At 28.5% G+C, this 14,612-nt stretch overlaps 2 protein-coding genes across 6 annotated transcripts in view; both read left to right on the top strand.

Moving 5' to 3' along the window:
- LOC149491706 (MADS-box protein JOINTLESS-like) overlaps positions 1-2,933 on the top strand; it is a 16,085-nt gene extending 13,152 nt beyond the window's left edge. Inside the window, exon 10 of the transcript XR_016319303.1 lies at positions 2,774-2,933. The gene's annotated coding sequence lies outside the window, so the exon portion shown is untranslated. The remainder of the gene's footprint in view (positions 1-2,773) is intronic.
- Positions 2,790-14,612, top strand: LOC149491705 (MADS-box protein JOINTLESS-like). 5 transcript variants are annotated; one of them, XM_089717100.1, is made up of 9 exons: positions 2,790-2,933; positions 3,684-3,870; positions 9,350-9,428; positions 10,088-10,149; positions 10,418-10,517; positions 10,845-10,886; positions 11,096-11,137; positions 11,226-11,359; positions 11,668-14,612. In XM_089717100.1, the coding sequence occupies exons 2-9, from the start codon at positions 3,689-3,691 to the stop codon at positions 11,687-11,689; spliced, it is 663 nt and encodes a 220-aa protein (XP_089573226.1). In that variant the 5' UTR covers positions 2,790-2,933; positions 3,684-3,688; the 3' UTR covers positions 11,690-14,612. The 5 variants fall into 5 exon arrangements, with proteins under 5 accessions (XP_089573226.1, XP_089573224.1, XP_089573222.1 ...); XM_089717098.1 differs by having other exon boundaries at positions 11,663-14,612; XM_089717096.1 differs by having other exon boundaries at positions 11,226-14,612.

The following is a 14,612-nucleotide window of genomic DNA, read 5'->3' as shown; positions in this document are numbered from 1 at the left end:
CCGAAAATGATAAAACATAACCAAATTCACTTGAATCGGTCAATTTAATCGATTCAACCCGATGTATTTCGACTCCAAACCTATTGTGTGGACTCATCTATAAGTGTTCTTAAATCATCTCAAACTGCTCAAATTAAATTAAATTGAAAATGGAATTTTTAAAATTAATGATTTAGTTTGATTTGAAATTTTTCAAACCGCTAAATATTAGTCTAGTTATGATTCGAGAGTTAATACCGCCAAATTGAACCAAACAAAATAAATATATAGATATTAATAAATAAATAAATATATAATTTTGACAATATTTTTTCTTATCATCATATATTGAAATAATGAATATATTAATTGTTATTTAAATTTTAAATTTTAAAGCTATGATTTATTTGCACTTATTTTGTAAAAAAAAAAAAAAGAGTTAAGGGAGTAACTATAATACATTTGAGTTGTAAGAAACTTTGGGATAATATTGGAAAAATAAAAGAAATTGCACAAGATGATTAGACATAATAATTTATTTATTTTGATTATTATTTTATATTTGATGTAAAAATTCATTGAAATTTAATTTTTCTTTTTTTTTTATTGAAATTAAGGAACAGCTCCTGATATTGAGGAGTGCCAAATATTTTTTTTTCTACTATTTTTCCCAATAAAAAGACATATTTACCCTTATTAATCTCAAGTGCAGTCAAATAAGGCTGGGGACTGGAGAGGAAGCTAGTAGACTCTGACTGTAGACCAAAGAAAAACTTTCAAACATTTGGAAAGTCAAATAAAGAAAAAAAACTTACACGTTTTAGGGTAAAATTGAAAACAATTTGAAACTTAAGTGATCCTCCAAAGTCTTCGTTCCTTCAGATAAGTCCTTTCATTTTCTAAATTATTTTCTTTTTTCTTCCCAAACATGAAAAAAAAAAAAAAAAGACTTTCCTCCATTTATTGCTCAACTATTTTCTATCTCCAAATAAATTGATTTACCTTTTATTTTGAATGCCAAAGCTCTGTTTATTTTTAGAAAATAATTTACTTTTATAAAATATTTTCAAATGATTTATTTTTCGTGTTTGGTTACAATATCAAAAATTAGTTAAAAATATTAAAAATTTTAATTTATAAGACTATAAAAATATTAATAATAATAGACATTTTATATTTTAAAAATTTTATTATTAAATACAAGAAAATTATTAAAAAAAAGATAAATTATTAAAGTTATCGGTGACAGGTGGCGACGCCTGACAATTGGTATCAGTGGCTATCGATGATTAAAAAATTAAAAATATAAATTGATACTCTTATAATAAATTTGTGAATGTCTAGAAGTTATTTTTCTTAAAAATTCCTTAATTTTTCTTTAATCTGAAAAATATTTTCACTTATTTTTCTAAACATCTCATTAAGAAAATGTTTAGGAGAAATAACCTAGTATGTAATGAGTTATTATTAAATTTAAATGGAGAAGAGAGAAGAGACAAGATTGGTACGAGGGTACAAGGGAGTCAGAATTCTGACATGACAGCCAGCGTGGCTATCTGTACGGAAAGCTAATAACGCCATGTAAAGTAAGGAAACACTTTTTTTTTATTTTTTAAGGATATTTTAACATTGGTGTGACATATAACTGTATTTTTTTATTAATATATTCAGGCATTAGTTTCCAAAAGAAAACATTATTTAAGAAAATCTCAGAGTCATTGGTTAATGTTTCCAATTGTTTGTATAAAAAAAAAATTGGAATTTACACTTTTTAGAATCTCTCTAAATAACAAAATACGATGTAATTAAATTTTCAACTTTCTATATATAAATTTAATATATATTATTAAAAATAAACATATTCACCATTTATATTTTATTTTTCACTCTTTATATTTAAATTCTGATTTCGCCTCTCAATAGCAGAAAGAAGGCCTAAGGGTGACTATAGCCATCTAAGTTCAAAAAAATTTCTAAATTTACTTTATAAATTGAATATAAATTGGTGAAATTGTTTTCACTTTGTCCCATAATTTCGAAATATTATTTTTAGCAACTCTGGTCAAAACGTTGAATGTTACTGTTTATAGTGATCGATAACCGTAACGTTTGAATGAACTTTTAGAAATTAAAGTAACGCTTTCATTGAATACTAAAAGTTACTCCGAAGCTAATAATTATTAGAACGACTAATTTTGCCGAGAGATTGACTTTGCCTTCTTTTCTTTTGGCTTCGTAATCAGACGTTAAGATTGAATTTTGACTCCGCTACTGTACCCTATGTGTTACAATATTATTTGAATTATTTTAACTAAAACTATTATATACTAAAGATATTAATTTTTTTTGGGTAACTTTTAAAATATTTTAATAGTAAAAACAATAAAATTAAAAATAATTTTAAATGAATTTTCCAATAATTCCTTTTTGAAAAATAAGTTATGCTTGAGTACTAAAAAAGCAGTAGAGTATCTTCTCATTTTCCTTTCCAAATTTTATCTCCCAATTTTCTTTTCTCCCTAAAAATCCCTCCATCCAAACAGACCGTAAGTGAACATGTTAAAAATATTTAATCCAAGAAAAAAGAGTTAAAATATATAAATTATAAAATGGTCAAATTTTTTTTGTTTTCCTATTATTATCAACTAAGTCAATGTGAGAGGACTTTCACTTAACCATTTTCCTGTTTGTTTTTCCATAAAAAGAATCTTTCTTTTTTCCTTTTCTAAACTAGGTTAAGAAATATCTTTCTCTCTCCTTCCTTTAACACAACTGGTGGATTTTGTATGCAAAGTGTCAACAGTGCCAGAAACGACAGCCTCAGAAAAAAGAAAAAAGAATTTAAAAAAAAAAAAAAAAAGGAAAAAAGTAGAGGTAAAATACATCTGCTTGATCCTTGTTGCTCCTGCTGCTTTTCAAATGAGCTTGGATTGGTAGCTAGAGCCTAACCACAGGTAGGTTTTCTCATAAATTTCCTCTTTCTTTCATTCTTTCTTTTTTTGTCTATAATTCTTTTTGATTCTTGATTATCTATATTTCTTTCTTCTTCTTTGTAAAGGTCCTTTTTCTGTTAGGGTTCATTTCTTATCAGATTCTTTGATTTCTTTATTTATCTAATCATACGCATATATTCCTTTTCAAGATTTCCCTTATCAGTTTACATTTCCATTTAAAGTAACATTCTTTCATTTGGAGTGTGTACTTTGCTTCCTCTTGTCCTCAATTTTTTATTTTTTTAAGTTTCTTTCAACTTTAAATACAGTAACAGAAGATTTTCCTTCTCTTTTCTTCTTCTTCATCTGCATTTTCCATATATTATATAAAGGTAAAAGTTTGTTTTCTCTGATTGATCTTTAATTCTTGATTTTTTATATATATATTGCTAAAATTGTTTTCCCCTTTCTTTGCGGTGTTGGGTTACTGGGTTTGCACTTCTTGTAAAGCAAGATCTAGTATTGATTTTTTTTTTTTTTTTTTTTTGGTAATTAATAACATGTTACCTCTTCCAACTAAAGCTGTGACTGATTTTTCACAAATCTTTAATTTTATTTAATTATTTTTTGAAGTTTTAGGTAAGGAAGTGCAGTCAGATTGTTTCTTTCTTGATTAAAAACAAAATTCTCTCGAAATTATAATTAATTATTTTGGGTGATTTTGCATGAAGGGTCAGTGTTGAATTAATTTTTTATTTTCTTGGAAAAAAGAAAAAATGACAAGGCAGAAAATCCAGATAAAAAAGATTGACAACAATACAGCAAGACAAGTGACTTTTTCTAAGAGAAGAAGAGGGCTTTTCAAGAAAGCATATGAGCTCTCCACTCTTTGTGATGCTGAGATTGCTCTTATAGTCTTTTCTGGAACTGGAAAGCTTTTTGAGTATGCAAGTTCAAGGTTCATATCTCTCTCTTTCTCTCTTTCTTGCCATATTTTCTTTCATTTTGGGCTACTTTCTTGTGATATTTCATTGTTCAATCTTGGATTACTTATTTCTGGTTTCTTTTAAACCAACCAAACTGAAAAAAGAAGAGAAATAGATGAAATATATGTGCAATAGAATATTCTTTTGGTTTCTGTGAACTCAAAATTATAATTTTCCTTAGCTTGAGTCAGAGATGCCATTTATATATAGCTCTCAAGTGTTTGATATTTGTTCCAAATCATTTGCCTTCAAGGACTAGAAATATTAATTTCTGGTCTGTGGTTTTTGTCAGAACTCAGAAGGTTTCTCTATTCTAGGGATGTTGTACATCTTCTATTCTTTTCAGAAGATTATATATAGTACTTCTACATGCTATTGGATATGAAAGTTACTTACTTTGATTTACTTTTAGGCAAAGGAATACTAATACTAATGTTAATAATTGGATTTTTAAGCTATATTTAGGGAACTGAATGAGGGATAGCTTACTTGAACTTGCAGCTTGTTAAGAAAAGTTCGTGTTGATTGTTCCATATGGAGAAAAGTCATCATTGTTCCATATTGTAAAACCTATATTCACTCACTTAGCTAAAGTGTGAATCACTTTTTCTATTTTTTTTTTTTTTTTTAATCAACATATGCTCAATGCAGCTGGTCATTTTTCCTCCATTTCATTAAAATTCTTTTGCAATTAATGCGGGAAAAAAAAAAAAAAAAGAGAAGTTCATATTGATTATAGCGTATATTTGATTTCTACTTGAAGAAATCTCTTCAACTACAAGATTTTTTGTTTGGATTGTAGCTAGCTTTTGGCTTTTGTTTTCATTGATTCGAATTATATTTTCTCTTATCTCAATAGATCATATGTACAGAATCCTAAAACAAAAGATTTATAACTATTTGTTCTACAATTTTCTTGCTTTGTTTGCATGCTTCTGTTGTACTTATGAGATGCTCCAGATTTTTTGCATGCTTCATGGGTTAGGTTTGAATTTTTTTTTTTTTTTTTTTGGATACCCTCGTTGCTTGGGAGTAGTTACTGCTGTTTGTTAAGTTTTTTCCTGGATTTTAATTTAATAATAATAAATAGTATTTTTTTCTGATAAAAAAAAAAAAAAGAGTTTTGGTTTGTATGGTAGCAAAATATCATGCATGGTTTTGATTCATTTTGCATTAACCATATTAACTAAATTTTAGTCAAGCCATAAGAAATGGTAGAATTACCCATGCTATGTGTTATTGAGTCAAAAGAAGCAATATGGCATGAATCTTACTGTAGATTAAGGTCATGTTATTACAAGAACGGTTTAGTTAATGAAAATCAAAATCCTTGTAGATAATAAAAATCTTTTGTTTTCTTTGTTCAAACATACATATTTGATGTAATCTGAGTGTGCACATATTATCTTTCATTTTAATTTTTTCTATAAGTTTAAATATTTATTCAATTTAAAGTAAAAATAAAAATCAATTTTAAATATATGTTTGATTATTTGTTTTTTGCTCATTCTGAAACAAAATTGTTTTTGCTAAATATTTATTGTTATGGATTACATGCATATTTGCATGAGATGGATCTTATTAACTTGTTTTTATAACCTTTAGTTTTTTTTTTTATCAGCAAAATTTTTAATTTTATTAATTAAAATTACGAAGAAAAAATTTAATAAAACCTCAGCAAAACTAAACCTAAGCCAATACGCTTTCTTCAAAACACCCAATCCTAGTCGAAAAATGTTAAGTTAAAAAAACTTGGACTGAAATATATCAATACAAAGAACAACGATAAAAGGTAAATTTTTTGTGAGAAGAAACTATAACACTCCTAACAAAATTTTTGCAGTAATTACATAGTCCTTTTTCATAGCGTTCTTTTAAACTATTATTAATTATACTTGAAGGTGTAAAAATGAGTTGTTTCTAAGATATATACTTCTAAATATGAAAATAATTGCAATCATATATGTACAAAGAAATATATTTAGAGTATATTTTGATAATAGTTTTTCATGATTCTCTCAAAGAAAAAAATTTCAAGAACTATAATGGGTCAATTTCTCCAAGTTCTATAATGTTTTGCAAATTCTACCATAATTTAAAATTTAAGTAATTTGAAAGATTGTTTATAATTTTTTGTCTACCAGTCAAAATTATATATAAAAAAAGAGAATAATTTTCTGTTTATAATTGTTTGTCCACCAATCAAAATTATATATAAAAAAAGAAAATGTTTTTCTGTTTATAATTGTGTCCACCAGTCAAAATTGAAAAAAGAATATTGAAATATTATTAACATAAATAAAAAATAACCTTTTAATTTTGTCTATTTCTCTATCCTTCCACCCACTCATTGTTTCTTGCTCTCTTTCTTTCTCTTCACTGTCTTCACCTTCTTATGAATCAATTAATAGAAACATTGTCTAATACTTTTGTTTTCAAGTGTGAAATCCAATTATACATCACTAAATATCAATTTAAGAAGCTATAATGCAAACCCCACCATCACTAAATACATCTCAGAGACTCCTTATCATAGTTACTACCTTCATTGCCACTACCATCAAAATAGTCAAGAAATATTTTATATTTTAGATTGTGTTGGTAACAACTTTTAAGTAAGCGCTACTTAAAAAGATTATTCAGTAACATAACGTTTGAACTAGCTTTTAGAGGTTTCGGTAGCGTTTTGTGAAAAGCTAACTCATCTAACGTTTAGCTCATAAGAAGATATTCAAACAACTAATAGCTAAACGCTACTAAAACAGCTGACACGCTACTAAAACAGCTGACAGCTACCAAAATAACTAATTTTATCGAACAAATTTTTTAGTAGTTGTGATTTGTTTTGAATTGTTGTTTGCTTGATTCCCTATTAATGGGTTCTTGAAAATTGCTTGATAATTTTTAAGGGTTTTTTTTTTCTATCTGGTTTTTTTTTTTTTTTTTTTTTTCTATCTGTGAGAGAGGGAAAGTTAGGTATGATGGATTTATGAAAGTAGAAAGGAGAAAAAAAAAATAAAGAAATTAAATTTTTGTTCATGTTAAACATAAAAACTATTCATTTTTCATTTTTTAACCAATAGAGTATAATTGCAAATAACTTGCCAAATTAGAGTATAATACGGTAAAATTACAAAAATAAAAAAATACTTTGAAATATAGTTACCCATTAAGCCTCCAAATACATGAGTTTTATGATTTCCTTTTTAATACACTATTAATTCTCTACTCATTTATAATATATATATATATATATATATATATATATATATATATATATATAAATAAAGTTTGTATTTTATCTTAAACTGCTACGAATATAAGTCTGTGTTTACGGCACCTTTCTCTTCTCCCTCCACACTCTGACTTAATTCTGGGGATCCCAGGTTAAGGTTGCAGGAACCCTAAACCTTTGTGCTAAATTGTTGATTAAATTTGTTATAAGTATGCTCTGTGGATGCAGCTTAGTCTGATCTTCCACATCAGAAATACTGTGTAAACTATATGTTGATTCTGAAGTAAAATCATACTTAATGAATTATATAAGTATTCATATAAACCCAATTAATCATAGTATTTTAGTTCACAGTTATAATTTATCTTTAAATATTTGTATCTGTATTTATTTAAATCCCAGTAATAATCTTAGTTCTCTACATATATATGATTTGTAATTTTAAAGTCTTAAGTCTTCGTCATTAGTCTTAAGTCTTTAGTAAAAGTCTTTTTGTTTTGTTTAGTCTTTAGTCTAGTCTTTAGTCATTAAGTCTTAAGTCTTAAAGTATAGTCTTTAGTCTTATATAAAGTCTTTAGTCTAGTCTTTATATATATATATATATATATATATATATATATATATATATATATATATATATATATATATCAATGTATATATATATATATATATATCAATGTTTTTCATTCATCTGAAATATATGTTTTTAACAGACGTTTTAAGTCAGATGTTAATATTTAAGCCTGTTCGACAATACTAGCTGTTTTAGTAGTTGCTAACGTTGTTTTAGTTGTTAGTTGTTTTGGTTAGCTTTTAGTTGTTTATATAAGAGTTTAAATTAGAAGTGTTAGGTAAAAACATCTGATTAATTTAAAATAACGGAAAAAAGAACATTAATTGTTTAGTTAGCTAAATTCAAGGACAAAAAATTAGGCGTGATTCTCAAAAAAATTTGATTTATGACATGAAAAGCTAAGTTTTAGAGTATTTGCAGTTTCATAAAAAAGCAGTTTACACTAAATGTTAACTCATAAGTTGTTGCCAAACAAGGTCTCAGTTAGAGGAAATAAATTTTAACCAAAAAAGAAATTCTATATATTATTTTCTTCATTTATACCTTGGTTTAGATTTCAATTTTTTAAAATTCATGTAAGCTTATTTAATATAATGTTCCTCTAATTCTGTTTGTCATTCGAGGTTAATTTGGCTTTTCTTTCTTTTTTTTTTCTTTCTTATAAAGTAAAAATTCTTGCAAGCATATATTTTTCAAAATTTTTTTTAGCTAATATTGATGAAATATTTTTCAAAATTTTTGCCCTAATCTTCCAATCTCTTTATATTGAATTACATATATATAGAAGGTCTTAGTACATACAGGCCTAAGCAAACACAAAATATTATGCCATACAAAGGGAATTTTGGAAATCAATAGTTATAATATACTTTCTCTCTCTATCAAGTCTGTTTCTTTCTCTTCTTCTTGAAGTCTCTTGAATTCTCCTTACTCCTCCTCTCAATCAGTTCCTTCTCTTCTCTTTCTTTCTCTATGATTCTCAGTTGCCAAACACTCTTAAACCCTAGATTAGGATATATGTGACATCTAATCAATTTCTTGCCTCTTGTGCATGCCCTTCCAAGTTATCAACCTAATCGAAAAGCACTCTTTTTGGTATGTTAGACAGAGTAATAGATGATAGTTTTCTCCATCCTTATAAACTCAGGAAATTATTTACCTACACAGAGTTAATGCATCTAATAAATCTAATTGATTATGAACAGGGTAAATAAAGTTTTGAATGTTTTTCGTCAAAAAAATGGTATAGTAATAAATATTGACAGGTAAGATGAATATATGCATAATATAGACAAATTTTTCTCATAAATCCAACGGCCATCGAAAATTTGAATTTAAGACTTTCAAATAGAAATTTCAAAAGACTATTAAGTTATCTCCTTCCCTTTACTTTATCAACTCACAATCAATTTGGTAAATAAAGCAAGCATTTTTCAGAAAATAAGAGTAATGTATACGTAAAAAAGGGTAAATTAGGTTATTGCAATGCGTACCGCTAATGAATCTTTCTAAACTGAGGTGCCTAAACTTATGAATCTTTCTAACTTTTTTTCTATTTCAATTTATTTTTTGTTTTATTATGGTTTTTGTAATTATACCAATAAACAAAAGAAATGACTTGGCCTACCTTTTGCTTTTGAAGTATGAACCAGGTCATCGGAAGGCGCAATCTACAGCAAAAGAACTTTGGCAAGTTCGATCAGTCTTCTCTTGAACAGCAAGTAAGACATCATGGCTTCTAAAATTACTAATTGCCATTGTCAAACAATAGCTATTTTCAATGTTTACTATTTAAGTATTTCAAAGATAATTTCTAAAATACATGGTCACTTCTAGAGAATCAAGTCAGAATCAGAACCATACAACTATATATATATGTATAAATATATATTGTCAAGTTACCTTAAAATATACTTGGATGTATTTTAAGCAATAAATAGGAGAGTGTCGATATAACAATCTAAAGAGCAATTGTAGCTAGTATTTTTCAATTTATTTTAATTGCAAAATTTAATAATTTTAATAAAATTAAGTATAATCCATTCAAAATATAAAGAATTTAAATATATTAGGTGTAAATTTACAAATAAATTTCATACAAGTTTGCTAAATTTTTATATCCCAGATAGCTTTTATTTTATTATTATTTTCTTTAATCCATCCCCCCCACCCCCCACATAATCTCTTATTATTTTTATTATTTTTTTATAAATATATGCCTTATTTTCTTGTAGAATTCATTTTTTATCATTTGTTATAATTAGCTTTTTATTTATTTTTACCATTTCGTAGAATTCATTTTCCTCATACTAAACAAGCACTCAGTATTATTTGTTCCACAAGTAATGTGACTTGAAAGCATTTACATATCCCCTTTTAGCTCGAAGATGGTACATTCACAGCCCTCAGCAAGGAAGTAGCAGAAAGGACACTTGAATTAAGGTAACGTGTTTTTGGAATTCTGTGTACCTTCTTATCTCAAGAAGATTTCAATCTTATTTAACTTGAGGTTTTCCAGATTTTTTTACCTACTATTTACGAGGTAAGACGGATGTATTTGGAGGACATGATGGTTCAGGTTTAGAAACTTAATAATGCTATGTATTTTCTACATTTAAATTAATAAAAGAATTTTATATTGCTGATAAAAAAAAATGTATATCTAAGTTTACATACAATGTTGAGATTTGTTTCATTTAATGCATGATAGGCGTATGAGAGGAGAAGAACTCCAGCGATTGAGCATTGAGCAACTACAAGAATTAGAGAAGTCACTTGAAAGAGGCTTGAAACGAGTTCTGGAAACTAAGGTTTATGCATTTTTATATTGTGTATATCAATTTTACTCGGTTTCTTCTTGAACTGATAAGTTACCCTAATAGTTCTTGGTTTCAAACCCTAATAACCAGATTAACAAAAAGAAAAAGAAAAGGACTAGTCAGTGAACTTTTATTGTTGCAATGTTAATTTTCTCTTTGATCCATCTTAACCATGTTTTGTGATTCCAGATCTTGACAAATTCCAGGGAATTTAAGGCTCTTAAATCCAGAAATGGCTTTTAGAATACTTTTCCAAGTTGAAAACTTGGTTTATTAATTCGACTAGAATGTGATGCAATTTTATTTGTGGTGTTTCAGAGTCATGTAATTACAAATGAGATCAATGCCCTCAAAAGCAAGGTCATATGCCCATCTTTGAACTGTAACTGTTGCTCGCCTTCCATGTAGTTTTATTGATGAGTAAAAGAGATCATTTTACAACTGTTCTCATATATAATTTTCTATAATATAATTTTTGAGGTTGATGGGGTTGGTTTATTTGCTTTATTATTATTTTAAAAAAAAAAAAAATTTATATCTTTGCTCTTTTTTTCCCTCATAATTTGCAGGAAGCTCAACTAATAGAAGAGAATGAGCGACTAAAGCAACAAGTCTGTGAGATCTTTTATTTTCAGTTCTTTATTTTTACCAGTACTCTAAACTAACTTCTGAGTTCCTTTCTGTGTATTTGTATGGTAGATAATGAATGTACCAATGGTCAGACTGCATTTATCTGAACCAGGACACTCATCAGATTCCATGATCACTAATACCAGCAGCTCTGCAGATCCTTCTCAAGACTATGAAGGAACCTACACTTTCCTTAGATTGGGGTTGGTTTTTTACACTCAGTTCATTTCCTTGCAAGATGAGTTATTTTTATCCTCTTCTCTTGGTTGCACCATAGGTTTGTTTTGGACCATAGTCCTTAAACAAAAATAAATTAATAAATGGAAGCTTAAAGGTGGCAGGTAAATAGTTTATTTTCAATAGAAAAACAAATCCTCTAGTGCAACATACTATACATTATGTTAACTGCTGTGATTCGGATAAACTAACATAATAATATTTATTTTTATGAGATAATTATACTTTAGGATCTTCTGTACCTTAACTTTAATATTAATTCTGAACAGTGCAGTAGCCAAAATAAGATGGGGTGACTTTTACCTGTTCTTGGATGTTAATCAAGCAACCAAGTGAAAATATTTATTTCATTGGAAATGGAAGAAAATTATTTCTCAGAAGTTGCTTGTAATATAAGGAGACTATTCCGGTTGCTGAATGCAAGGCTTCCAATGGGGATTTGTAGCGACGTAGTTGCTTGGTATCTATAAAGTATATATCCAAGGGCTCTATTTCTCTTGCTCTCATAGCAAATGGTTGCAGATATGGTATACAAAGTATATGATATTATCTGATAATACACTCATATGTATGTAGATGATACTATTCGAATACAGACCAGAAACCTAATTCTCAAAATGCAAAGGCTCTTCTGAAGCAGGAAATTTTGTAATAAAATGGATCACATGATCTTATATTTGTGTAGTTTTTGAAGCTTTGCTCTAAAATAAGGTTAATATTGTTGAAAGGGATGTAAAGACCGAGCACTGCCTACTTAATATTTAAAGTCATGTAAAATTGCTAAACTGGTGTGCTTGAAGGTAGGTTTTGCCTAATGATGCTTTTATGATTGCATTTTCCATGTTGGAGCTGCTGCTCATCTGTTACTTTCATCTTGGGCTATAAACTTACCATTGCCTACTTATTGGGCTTATTTCAAGCATTGTCACGGTTATGTCAGCTGTGATGGATATGTGTTTGGCTTCTTGATAGAGCATTGCTTCTTGCTTTGCTGTTCTAGTGCTCTATTTGATGCTACTTTGCTATTGTTGCACCTAAACCTGGAAGCTTCCAATATCCAAGTTTAAAGGCAAGTGGTTTTATTACCTTTCCTAACATGATACTCGAGCATATTTAAATATGTAAGGATTATTCACTTTAGCATGATCGTGGAGTGCTCATTTACTATTCAACTTTCTTTGCTGAAGTTGAATCCTTAAGAGAAAAGGTCGCGGAAGAGGTTTCACTATAATTTAAACTAATGACAAATCATTTGTTGTTTTAGAGCATAGATATTTTATTTCTAAAGGCAGAACATGCAGTTTAATTTTGAGGTCCGGCCAACAAATTCAGACCATTATATGTGCTCCAAGTCTCCTTCTAGTGTGATTGTTCAAGTTCCTGTATCTCCACTAGAAAAACAGGTATAATCCTTAATATTCTATCAGTGAGTCCGATATGATGAAAATTCACATCTTGTTCTGTATGCCTGTTGATTAATGCATTATTGTTTTGATTCTAAATAGGATAGCCAATATGCATTGTTTCATTTAAGTTTTACTTGTCCTGTACTATTTAGTGGCAAAGGGGTGATTCTGACTTTTTGTTTATGGCACGAGTATTGTGCAATGCATAAGGCATGATTGAGTGTATGTCCCATTGTATTAGTGTGATAGCATATGTTTTCTTTGGTCTGTCTATGATTTTTTTTTTTTTTTTGAGCAATGTTGTGTTACCACGACATCCATAGTCCCATTACGAATATGCATTCGCTCTGTATTTACTTATTGGCTTCCTTGCTTGAATTTCTTTCAATGGTTTGCATCTCTTCAAAATGATTTAGCAGCTACTTGGTGAAGTGGAAATAACTTATCCTCAACTAAAGGTACTTGTATAAAATACTTCTGATGTATTTTTGTTGAATAGTCATTTTGTTTCATGCTTATTCATTTTCACGGTTGGCAAAGTGTCCAGGACATGCAACAGCATTGCACGTTATTTATAAAATTGCAATGTCGTATTTTCTTTATCACTCTATGCTTCTTGAAGATTGTACAGCTGTTTTAAGGACATGTTCTGTAACTTTGAAGCAGAGAACTCATTTGTGTTTTAAGTCAGTGATCATACAATATTGCAGCAATGTTTCCTTGGGAGCTAAATATCCATTTAGGTTTAGTCTAATCAACATTTTGGTAACTAAATTTAGGGGTCAAAAGAACATAGTAAAAACTCATCATTTTGGTCTATGAAAGGACTAAGTGTTAATTTTCGTAAAATTAAGAACCAACATATATATTAGGTCAAGCCTTGGGGTATTTTGTTATTATTTGAATTTCAAGGATTTGATGGGACAATCATTATGCTGGTGAAATCAGTCTGAATTTATTTGTTGTGAATGTATTCATTTTCCTGAAGATGCTGCTGTGCACCCTTTTTTCTTTTAATGTACTTGTTTATACTGTTCATTTCCCAGTTCAATAAAATTGAGAGGATGGATGCACGGCTGAGTCAAGTGGGGTAGTACTTGAAAATTAAATAATTTTGTCTTGTTTATAATTAAATTATTGCAGATAACTGCAAAGCTGTCTACATCCTCAAAATCTGATTATGAATCTTTATTGCATGCAACAACTGATCATGTCATTTGTTTTGATTATTTGTTGTGTGCTTACATTACATTCTTGCTACTTAAATACTCTTGTGCAATACAGAAGTTACCGGAAATGCATTACTAAGATTGGTTACTATGTTTCTGGAGAAGAATCATCTGCAGTGATGGACGACAATTGATGAAACTAGTTGGGCAACATTTAAGTTATGGTGTCTCTGAGACCAATTGTGGATCTTCAAACAAGGTAAGCTTAGTTGCAAAGCTCTTTTAACTGTTTTCAGACATTGATTAGAATTTCAAGTACTACAATGGTTGAGAAGTGGAAAACTTTTCTACTGAAATTGTTTTCCTTGCTTTGGCAATATGGCAATAATTGAGCTCCCAAAAACGTTTTGCAAGGAATCGAGTTTTCTAGTTCAAGGCTTCTTCTTCTCTTGTTCTAGGAACAATACACAAGTTTTGTAATTCCGTTGTTGTTGCGGGTATTGTTGATAAAAGTACTAGGTCGGTGGTATTGATAAGAGTTTATTTGAAATAATTTTGTAGTAGAAACAGCTAAAAAGCAGTTTCATGTAACGCCATTCTAGAAAGGAAATTTTCCAATCATAATGCAATTTTGTGTTCCACTA

Source organism: Jatropha curcas, unplaced genomic scaffold, assembly GCF_041381405.1.
Source record: "Jatropha curcas cultivar XTBG-Jc1 unplaced genomic scaffold, XTBG_Jcur_1.0 HiC_scaffold_816_pilon, whole genome shotgun sequence".
Classification (NCBI taxonomy): domain Eukaryota; kingdom Viridiplantae; phylum Streptophyta; class Magnoliopsida; order Malpighiales; family Euphorbiaceae; genus Jatropha; species Jatropha curcas.
The sequence above is the reverse complement of the archived record's forward strand: the minus strand, read 5'-3'. Positions and strand labels throughout refer to the sequence as shown.